At 35.2% G+C, this 12,263-nt stretch overlaps 1 protein-coding gene across 1 annotated transcript; it reads left to right on the forward strand.

Moving 5' to 3' along the window:
• The first annotated feature begins 1,756 nt into the window (after nt 1-1,756).
• On the forward strand, nt 1,757-10,129 carry LOC128557077 (torsin-1A-like). Its single transcript, XM_053543679.1, has 5 exons — nt 1,757-2,241; nt 4,511-4,773; nt 5,236-5,411; nt 6,860-6,984; nt 8,380-10,129. The coding sequence occupies exons 1-5, from the start codon at nt 1,893-1,895 to the stop codon at nt 8,649-8,651; spliced, it is 1,185 nt and encodes a 394-aa protein (XP_053399654.1). The 5' UTR covers nt 1,757-1,892; the 3' UTR covers nt 8,652-10,129.
• The last annotated feature ends 2,134 nt before the right edge of the window (nt 10,130-12,263 follow it).

Genomic DNA, 12,263 nt, shown 5'->3' on the forward strand with positions numbered 1-12,263 from the left:
TGTGGGTTGACTCCAAGGCATTGTAGCTTATAAATTAACCTAATGTGATCGACCTTATCAAACGCCTTGGAAAAGTCCATGACAATAACATCTGTTTGTTGACCCTGTTCAGTGTTGTTGTAAAGTTCCTGGGTGAAATTAATCAGCTGAGTCTCACAGCTGTGACCTGCCTTAAAGCCGTGCTTTGTCTTCTTGCATGTCAGATCCCAGACATTGAACCAAACCCAGGCCCGCCAGGCGCTTCCTTTCCTAACCAGTACCCGTGCGGGATATGTTCCCAAAATGTGTCCTGGTCACAAAAAGGCATTCTGTGTGACAACTGTGAAACTTGGTTCCACACAGACTGCGAAGGCATTGGCAGTCATACTTACGACAAACTCTCAGACTCGAAGTTCAGCTGGTACTGTGCGGCTGTCTTAACCACTCAAGTTCACTGACTGACTCCTTAGATACTCTCAGTGATATTCTTACTATTCCCCTCTTGATCATGACCACAGTAAAGTAAGTTTCAGCTTAAATAGTTCTTCTTTTCTCCATGAGGCCCCAGAAACCCCCAAGGCCTTATCTACCCCAATTCCTAAAAAGAAAAAGGTTATTCCCAAACCTAAATTAAAAACCTCTGAACGTCTCACAGTCCTTAACATAAACTGTCGCTGTGTCAAAAACAAAATCCCAGAATTACACCTAGTCATCGATCAAATTAAACCAGATGTTATTTGCTTTACTGAAACATGGCTTAAGCCAGACATCAGTTCCTCTGAAATATATTCCCTGGAAATCTAAACTATAAGGTATATAGGGATGACAGGGGTGAAGGTCAAGGCGGAGGAGTAATGATAGCAATATCTAATTCATTGATCAGCCAAGAACAACCAGACCTCAAGACCTCTTGCAATATAGCCTGGGCCAAAATCACCATCACTGGTCTTAAAGATATCTTTGTCGGAGCCTACTACAAACCCCAAGAATTAGACGCAGATTCCTTGTCCCAACCCTGGTTATCCCGTAGTAAAATACCTAAGGACAGCATAGTATTGCTACTTGGAGACTTTAACCTCCCCGACATTGATTGGTCAAATGAGTCACCTAAACAAACTTGTAAAAACAGATCCTTTTATGAAGAATTTATTGGAAAGTATTCCCACTACAATCTTGAGCAAATAGTTAAGATCCCAACTAGGTTATCCAACACGCTTGATCTCTTTTTCACAAACCATCCATCCCATGTCCATCTGGTTAAATCCCTACCGAATCTAGCCACCTCAGATCATGACATAATATTCCATGAACTGAAACTTCATAGGAGCCGCCCAACCCAACATAGACGCCCTATTAAACTCTACAAGAAGGCTAATTGGGAAGGGCTGAAATCAGATATGAAGGCTTTTGATGCTAGCTTTCCCGCCGAAAATCATTCAGACCCTGAAGTAGCGTGGAGTTCATTCAAGGACTGCCTTAATGAATCCCAGACAAAACGCATGTACGTATGTACACTCATTTAAATGAAAAATGTTTTTCAAAGACTTTGTAATACGATATATAAAATTTCAAATAATTATTTACTAAAAGAAATGTTTATTAAAACTATCGATTTCCGTTTTGTACATTGTAAAACAAGTCTTACTAAATAATTGATTACGCTTTTTCATGCACACGTATTGCTATAAAAAGGCTGACACTATTTACATTTTCGGAAAGTGTATTTATAACATAATTAAGTGAAACTAGAAATCAATTAACTCTTTAAGAAAGGTTCTAAAGACCCGATTTGGAATTTTCAAAAAATATATTTGAACGACCTGAACTCATTGTTATCAATAAATGTTTATTTTCGGAAAATACGTTGTAAATTAAGCGCGGGATTTCTTATTCGGGTGTTTAATGTTTAAAATATGAGAAAATATAGTAGCAATCGTAACAAAACGGTTGAAATTTGTATCTGTAATACACTCTGGACGCTAACCAGCTTCTGTATGGTGTTTTTATTGTCTAAGTTCACATCAATATTTGTGTGCACACTGTCATCTGGATTACTTCTCCTATTGTTGTTTATTGCTATAGTTGATAACCCGAGCCATGGCAACGATTGTTTAAAGCAAGGGATTCTTGGTTCTTGTTTGACTGTTGCGGGTGCGCTTGGTTTTGGCGCGATTGCAACAGGTTTACAATGTGGATACACTATTTCAACATGTTATTTCAATGAGTGCTGTGATTATAATTGGATATCACCGAATATCACTGGTTACCGTGTTATAATGATTAATTATGTCACCCACCACACAGTGGTGTGGGAGACATATTGATTTACCCCTGTCTGTGTATCTGTGTGTCTGTCTGTCTGTCACAAAGATTGTCCGCACTCTAAGTCGAACATTTCTCATCCGATCTTCACCAAACTTAAACAAAATGTGTTTGACCATAAGTCCTCGGCCAAGTTCGATAATAAGCCAAATCGGCCCAGGCACTTCAGAATTATGGCCCTTGAATTATCGAAAAACGCTCAGATTTTAGAGAGCATTCCTGGAGCCAAAAGGAACCCTATACAACTCATGAGTAGTATAGGGTGCCTTTTGGCTCCAGGAATGTGCATGCGTTCGAGTAGTATAAGGTTCCTTTTGGCTTGATGAATGTGCATGCGCTCTAGTAGTATAGGAGTCCAAGTTAGATAACTAGCCAAATCGGCCTAGGCGCTTCAGAATTATGGCCCTTGAATTACCCAAAATCAGCCTTTTAACTCTTCAAAGGTATATTTGTAGTGAGTAAAAAGACTGACTTACTATTGAGACGATTAGTCAGTTGTGGGAGACATGCGCTTTTCTCAAAAGCAACCCTAGTTTTATGATGTTTATGTTGGGGATAATTGATAAATATACATCCATTTTAATGGGGTGTGTTGGCTTTTAATTAAGATTGGCATAATAGTTCATGTGCACCCCAAAAGGCAAAGTACAATATATATGCAAGACTGATAACATGTATTACTACTCATCAATGAAATATTGGACACGATATAAGGTAAATTATACAAATAATATTAAACAGGCTGTTCTATTACCAATCTCATCTGAGCCAATGTGAGAATATCAGGGTCAATACGTTACAACAGAGCCAATACGGATTCAAGCATTTTAATTGGTTCTAATGAGAGGGCCAATACGGAGAAGTTACTTCCGATAGATTTTTAAATGACGCCATTAAGTTTTACATAAAATCTTGGTTTAATTTATTACTAAAGTAATTTGATCTAATCTATTCTAGCCAGTATTCGAAAGTTGAATAATAATATCATAATTTATTATTTTAAATAAAGTGACTTCAAATTGGCCTACATATTTGTTCTCGGGCAAATGTATTGGCCCTCATACTTTTGCCCTGGTCAATACGACACTCCTTAGACAAATGTGTGTGTGTGTGTTCGGGTTTAATGTCTTTCAAACATTTTAGTCATATAAATGACAGTGTCCACTTGTAGCAGCGAGCGCAATCACAATGCTCAACTTTATAGTGCTGCCTCACTGGAATATCACGCCGTAGACGCGTGACATGATACCCCACCCAGTTACATTATACTGACACAGGGCTGACCAGTTCTAGCACTATCCTTTTAATGCTGAGAGCCAAGCGAGGAGGCTACTAGTATCATTTTTTACGTCTTTGGGATAATGTGGCCAGAGATCGAACCCACGGCATCCCGCACTCGAAGCGGGCGCTCAACCACTAGACTACCGAGGCGGTGGTCCTCAGACAAAATATATCTTGGCAACTATGAAGTGATTTATAACATTTTGTTACTAATATACATATGTATTTGGCAATATTAATGACGATAGGACGGAACTACAGAACAATATGAATCATAGTTGGCCAATATGAAATGACTAGTCCAAAATAGCAGTGTTCTCCGTGTAGATGGGCTTTAAAATAAAATAAAATAAAAGTGATAAAGTTATCACTTGGTAAGAGAACTTCTATCTGTCATATAGGCCTCGAATTTACTAAATGTTAGATCAATACAACAAATTCTGCGTAGAATCGTAACTCTTTTATTTCCATTATGACCAGATCCATTAAATAGTGATCTTGTAAATATGGAAAAAGGAATTATGCATGTGGAGTGTGCAGCACATTCAAAGCAACAACTGTCAAACTAAAACATACAGAGAATTTTTATAAGAGTTTAATATACTTTTCTCTATTTGTCATTTCCCATCGTTATTTCAACTTCGTAAAGATTTAGATTGATCTGTAGTTAAGCAACTTTTAATTAACTTTTCAGGCTCTGTATTTTCTTGCACTGGTTTTAAGTACTTATCTATAAATGTACATGTAGATCCATTTTCTTTTCAAGGCTTAGATTACCAGAGGTCAGAGGAAAATATTGCTGTGACAGAATAAAACGTTTTAAAAAGTGATAATAAAACATTGATAATGTAGTCTGTAGTAAGACTAAACCACAAAACTACGAAAGCAATGATTTTATTAGATTCTATTTTGAACAGATAAATTTCAGGTCTGTCTTTGCAACTGAATAAGAAACTGTATGGTCAACATCTTGTAATTGGTCCTGTTGTGAAACACCTGAGGGGTCATGTTGAAGGTCACCCACAAAAAGCAACAGTGTTATCGTTACATGGACTTCCAGGAACGGGGAAGAACTTTTTGAGTAGAATTGTGGCCGAAAATATGTATGTTAAAGGAATGGACAGCAAATATGTTCACATTCTGTCGGCAACAAAAGACTTTCCTCATGAAAATATGCTAGAAGAATACAAAGTAGGTATCAATCACAGTATTTAAACTCCTTGCTGCAACACATAATTAAGAAACTTAATTCTTGAGTCTTGATAACAGTTCATGATATTAAAAAGTGACTCATTCACAATATCGTGGCAAATATTTGAGTTTCCATGTTTCAGGACATGTTGAAACAAGAAAACATCTGTATTTACATAACATTTCAACATGACAAGTATAATTGACATATTTCCAGTTTGAGACATTTTTTCTAACTTAAAAGTCATTTTTAGGAGTACATATCCAATGTGACAAAAAGAAAAATGACTCCATTTTTCAGGCAAAACAGTGCATTTATATATGTGTAAGTATACATGTATACATATTACAGCAAAGTTCAAACTAAATGTTTTATGTATTCACTTATAATAAGGTACATTTACTGATATCATGACCTTGAAAGAGCCTAGTAATCTCTTGAAACGATTTAATGTTTTACAGGAAAAACTAAAACTAGAGATCGAAACAGCGGGTAAAGAGTGTCCTAGATCTTTATTCATTGTCGATGAAATGGACAAATTACTTCCTGGTTTAATTGATACCATCCGTCCATTCATTGACTATTATGATCACGTGGATGGAATAGATTACAGACAATTCTTGTTTTTCTTTTTAAGGTACGTATATACAGAATGATTTTTTTAACTTTGTTCAATATCTTACGAAGACAAACGACATGTTAATGTAATTTACATATTTTATGATTTTCATAAATTTATATAAAGGTATCTTAAAACTCATTAATCTTATCTGTATGTAGATATACCATGATCTAGCATCAGAAAACCAGTTTTGAATAATTTAGAGAAGAAGTAGTAAGCAAGTATAGTAGCGATTGAAGTAAAGGAAGCAGCCAAAACCTTTGTTACACTAACAACAGTGATATAGTAGCTAATCGTATATGATTGTACTCGCTTTTTGTAGCTGTTATAGTAGAATTAGACCAAAAGTAAACAGTTGAAGTAGCAGAAGTTGAGTATGTTTAGCAGTAACTGTTGTTGTAGCAGTTTGCTGACTATGTGTAACAATTGTAGCCGAAGTGGAGTTTTGTTTAGCAGTAACTTGTTGTAGCAGTAGTTGACTATGTGTAACAGTTGTTGTAGCAGAAGAAGAGTATGTTTAGCAGTTGTAGTAGCAAAATAGTATGTTAGTGGTTGTAGAAGCAGTAATACAGTGTCTGTAGCAGTTGCAGTTGCAGAAGTAGAGTATGTGTAGAAGTTGTAGAAGCAGAAATATAGTATATGCAGTAGTTGTAGCAACAGAAGTAGAGTATGTGTAAAAGTTTTAGCAGGAGGGATAGAGTAAATGAAGCATGTTGTTATATTTTCTAGTCCTTTGTGATCATGGAGTCCATTCAACATATGTGCAAAAGAGTTCCGCTTAAGCTAGGGGGCGTGAGAGGTGTTGCACATTTCATTACCTCTCATGAACAGACTAAATCAAACCGAGTCTGCTATAATTCTTCTTGGTTGCATTCTTGGCTTCCAAAGGATTTTTTTACAGATTGTATGTGTAGTGGCAGAAGTGAAGTATGTGTAGAAGTTGCAATAGGATGAATAGAGTGCATGAAGCATGTGTAGTGGCAGAAGCAGAGTATGTGTATAAGTTGTAGTACATGTAGCAGAAACAATGTATGTATAAAAATTGTAGTGGCAGAAATAGAGTGTATATAGCAGAATGATGTAGCTAACTGTGATTGATTTAAACAATGTATAGAAGTTTATGTAGCAGAAATAAATGATGAGTAGAAGTAGCAGAAGTAGGGTATATGTAGCAGCTGTGATAGCAACAATAGAGAATGTGTAGTAGTTGGATTAGCAGAAATAGAGTGTTTGTAGTAGTTGTAGTAGCACAAGTAGCATTGCCAACAGTAATAACATGAGAAGTATTTATAACTACTGATGTTGTTACAGCGGAAGCATTAGTAACGGTAGTATTAACAACATTAGAGGAAGTAGCAATAGCATAAACAGTCCACAGCTACAGTAGTGTTAGCATTAGTTGTATCAGCAGTTGAAATATCAAGAACTGATGTTACAGTTACTGAGCACTCTTTATATATCAGCAACACGGGTGGAGACGCTATTGCAGAACATGTTTTGTTAAACAGTGAACAAGGGAAAGATAGAAGGAAATTAAGCCTGAAGGAAATGGAAGAAGTTGTTCGGGTGGCTTCGTTTAATGACACAAGTAAGAACCAGTTTCACTGACATTCATATATTTAATTATTGCTATCTGAGTAAAAAATAGTGGCACAATCAGTAATTTACATGAAATAAACAGGGGATATAACGCGCTTTTGGCATTAAAACAACATCGTGATACAAAACAAGAACATAAAATAATAACTTTCTTTGTCAATTTTGAAATGCATAGAATAATAGAAATGGTGGTACATGTAGCTTATAAAGCTCAAATATAAACAAACGTATTTATCCTATTTTAATTTATTCTGAAACTACAACAGTGAAACGGTTAATTAATTTCGATAGAAACAATATCTTTTACCTTAGTAGCTTTATTACATTAATTCATCTATCCAATTTTTATTTATGACAACTGTAAATGTTTATATGGTATTTATTAAGGACGTTTTGTTGCACATGGTGTATTCACAAGATTTAGCTTATCAAAAGGTTCCTTCTAGCACATATAAAATATTCTTTTTAAGAGATATTGTTTTAGCATAATGTTACAAATGTTTAATAATGCAATGAGAAAAATATGTTTTGTCATTTTTTGTGCAAACTTAATTAGATCTATATAAGCAAGTGCAGTACATATTATGCTATTGGAAGCATTTGTCTTGCAGTCTGTATTTCACTTCCGGATATTTTCATAACGCGACTATACCAGGGAGTACCCGCAAACTTAACACAAAGAAATTTCGTACATGTATGCGTTTACGATTCGAAAAACAAATCAGGAAGTAAAAAAGTACGCAAAAGAAATGACTTGCAAATTTGAAACGTTAGAAGCAAAAGGAATCACGTGACCAGGGACAATTTTATTACGTAATTTTTTTGGCGGGAGTCTATTTTTAGATGATGCATATTCATTTCATTAATCTCGATTCTTTACTATGATATATTCAATCGAGGAGTTACATGATTTAAACTTTATTATTGTGTCTTCTTGTTCTGTTATTTTACGTAGTTGGATTGCACTATTTAAAGACTGGAATAAAGATTGATCATGCGTAAACACATATTGGGCTAGAGGCTATCTGTAATGAATATGCATGAGTCCAAGATGGCGGCGCCCTACCGGAAATCGGATTCCTTTGACGATACCCTTGTATCCATTACATGCTCAGTCAAGCGTGACATGTTCACCATAAGTGTTCCTTCTCTTGAGAAGGAACAATGATATCGATGTCACATAGCATATCAGAATGTGCGAAAATATTTTATGTGTTTCAATACAACTATTAACAATAATTATTATAATTATGCAATAGTATCTATGCCACAATGTATAAAAATTGATACAAGAGAAAGGTAAGAATTATGAGGAAGAGTTATTACCTATATAGTGTTTTGTTGCTATTTTTAAATTGATATTATTTTACAAATCTTTTTTCAGATGGATTAATGCACAGCAGCATTGTCAAAAACAGCCTCATTACCGCATATGTTCCGTTCTTACCTCTAGAAAGAGTTCACGTAGAAAAATGCATCGTGGACCGACTATTTGCAAAAGGGTTTTATGAGTATGAATATCAGGTAGACCAAGAAACAGTTGGGGCTATTGCAAATGAGCTTTTGTACTTTCCAATCGATACACGTCTGTTTTCTACTACTGGTTGCAAACGTGTAATGGAGAAAATTGATTTAATAATGCAAGAAGATGCATAAGACTTCAAGTGGATGCAGACTGGAGCTTTCTGTAAACACACGTTTTGATTAACTTATAATAATGTAAAATGCAAGTCTTTAAAATATGCACGTGCAAATTTTACACTGCTACGGCTTCGAATTTTGTTTAGATGTTATCTTGAAGAAGATATTTGGAGCAGGATGAAAGGGGAAACGTACGGCTTGATAAATCTAAACCAAGATGGTTTGTCTTAACTTAACACACTCCCTTCCTCTCCTTTTACAGATAGAAGTTGGACAATGAAAGACTATCAGGTATTAACATGTTCATGTGGAAACAACGACATTGGCCTGATACAAAGATACCGACATATATATAGTTATTCATTCTGAAAATGCATACATTGTCTGCCGAAAGTTCTGTGTTCTGCAATATATGTTTTGCGATTACTATTGAAATGTTACATTTATCTTGTGTAATATACAGGTGGTAGATATCTTTCGAAACATACGCTGCAGATTGAAAACGATTATATCAAGTAACACATGTGTTTGCTGAGAGCTTTCATGCAATCATTACTCTACCTTTGGAAGCATTGTTTTGCCTGTTGCAGTTACTGGTCAAGACTTTCACGCATATTAAACTGTCAGCAGCTGTAACATATTTCTTTATGCACCAATAGACATTACCCGAATATTTGATACACATGAACACTTTCTTCTGTCGGAAGGAAATGGTTTTATGCATCTTTTATATAAGCTGAAATATTGAGGTTATTTCCAGCCATTTTTGATATATCCGAAGAAAGTAAGAAACATTTTTCTCATTTATGATATCCGTATCTTAATTATTTGTTTTGCATTAACAAGGTACATGCATTCAATAAAATCTGTAAAAGATCCTTTGGAAGCAAGGAAAGCAACCACCAAGCAAAATGATAGCAGACTCGGTTTGATTGAGTCTGTTCATGAGAGGTAATGAAATGTGCAACACCTCTCTTGCCCCCTAGCACCGGCCCAAGCGGAATTCTATTACACATATGTTGAATGGAATCCATGATCCCAAAGGACCAGAAAATATAAAAACACTGAATACTATTATCATTCTAAACAGCAAATATTAATCATTTTTGTAACATCAAGTTACTATTCAATTTGTTTCTGTATTCTTCAGAAGGATACCTATTCTCACAGAACAGGTGGACGACTCCATGATAAGCTAGGATAAATCCTGGATTTTAGTTCTAATGTAGACAAGCCAGAAAAACGCCATGCTTTACACAATTGTACATTATGCATAGCACTCAACTTTAAAAGGGTCCTGAAAGAAGATTAAGCAATTTCAAAATGGCCGCCTTGAAATATTTATTATATACAAAAGGTCTTTTTCAAAAGTACATTGTAAATGTCACACTTGCTGTTTAAAATCGTCGAATTAACAAAACAAGTTAAATTTTGCATTTGTGTTTTTATAAGTACCACCATGTATTTTATGTAATGTGAAAACAAAATTGTATGTATATTTTGCTTAGTCATTGCAAGGAACAATAAATACAGGAACATTTTCTTCCTTGTTCATCTAGTATCTAAATCAGTTGACCTAATGACGAACCACGTATTAAGAAACACGAAAGTGATTATAGAGCAAATATTTTGTGTTGCCACATTATAAACAAGGAATCGGTAAAACCGAATTATGCTCCCCGATGCATGTGCTTGTCCTAATATGGGGAATAACGTATTTTCCCGTCAATGGCCACTATCATTTTGTGAAGTTTCAATGAAATGTCATTAATACTTTACAAAGGGAGATAATTCAAAACTAGGTAAGGTAGAGTTATGTTTGTTTGACGCTGCACTTTCCCTCAATAACCTCTAGCATTTTGTGAAGTTTCAATAAAGTGCCATTAATACTTTTCAAGTAATGCTCGGGACAAGCCTTGTATAATAAAGGGAGATAATTAAAAAAGAACAGCGCATTCAGTCATTGGGGATTTTGTAGTTTATTCGCTTGTAATATATATAATTATACTCAGTCTGGTTGGCGAGATAACCTCGGCACTAAATCGCAATTTTTTGTCAATTTTGCACTCATCTGTGTAAATATTTCATAGTTCGTCACATCGAACCAAACTTCAGCTCGTCGCTTTTCCGGTAACTACACTAGAGTTATATTTAGAAAACGGACATGATCAAAAGGGGTACTTAAAAGCCAACATTTTGCATCACGGTAGTAGATAAAAACGGCATCTGCGTTTTTGTTCATAAAAATATGGAAAACATTAAAAGTGATTGCTGTTAATATTTCATAAGTTGTTAACAGTGGTTTCATGCATATTTGATACCCTATAATTCGATGTATTTACTTGTAAGATCAGCATAGCTAGTGACATTATTACACTCGCCGTAATACTCGGTCATGTAACTGAGTTAGATGGGAAAACAACGGTAAACCGCTGGTTAAATTCCATAGGTATAATTCAAAGCATACCCGGCCTTGTTTCTTACCACTCTTTGTTTGATGTCTACTTGCTGAGTTTAAAGCACATATATTTTAGAAACCCGCGGATGCCCCTCATAAAACAAGTCTGCGCATGTGCACTGGAGGCGGAATCCCGGGGTCAGTTTGACACGATTTTTTTTTTTGTAAATAAAATTCCGACCCATTTTAAATACTTTAAATACCCACTGATTTTGACAGGGTTTTCAATAGTTTTAGGAGTTGAAAGTTTCAGATCGGAGGTGAAATTTATTTTAAGGGATGTAGTGTTTAATTGATTTTGTTACGAAACGCCGAGGTTATCTATGCGGCGGCGTTATCTCGCCAACCAGTGTAGACATATTAGGAACGATAACTGTGTAAGTTTCGTCTACGTTGATTGGAGAACCTCTATAATAACCGGAGATAGGATGTACAAGGAAAAGAAACAGTAAGGCATTTGTCACTTTTTATTATTTGAAATTTTATATATCGTATTACCAAGTCTTTGAAACATATTTTCCTGTTATTATTTACCAATGAACAGCGCTTTTGAACGTTTATTTTATAGATGAAAAGAGCGCTATAAAAATCTGGTAAATAATAGCAGAAAAATATGTTTCAAAGACTTGGTAATACGATATATAAAATTTCAAATAATTATTTACTAACAGCAAAGTTTATTAAATCTATCGCTTTCCGTTTTGTACATTGTTTAACAAGTCGAATTGATTACGTTTTTTGTGCACAAGTACACCAAAAATCAATTCAATTCCTATAACAAGAAATATCTTTAAAAAAGATGGTCGGCGTGATGTAACCGAAGCACAAGTTATATATGGGCAGAAAACTGTATTTTAAATCTTTTGGCAATGTTGAAAGGGGCCTCTGTGAAGTTTTGTATAAATGAGGACAGTAGTTCTGAAGAAGACTGTGTTTAGAAATTGTGGAGGGACACACGACGGACACCAAACAATCACAAAAGCTCACTTTGAGCCTTTGGTGCTTAAAAGGTGGTAGCAGTAAGCAAACAATATTGAAATACGTTCTATACTTTATTTCTGGAATTGTTGGAAGCAACATGAACCCTTACCCTACTTCAGCTTATTATCAAATTTGTCTATCATTCAGAATATGTACAGTACTGTTTTCGCCGGAAAGATTAATTTAAA

This window comes from Mercenaria mercenaria, chromosome 5, assembly GCF_021730395.1.
Source record: "Mercenaria mercenaria strain notata chromosome 5, MADL_Memer_1, whole genome shotgun sequence".
Classification (NCBI taxonomy): Eukaryota; Metazoa; Mollusca; class Bivalvia; order Venerida; family Veneridae; genus Mercenaria; species Mercenaria mercenaria.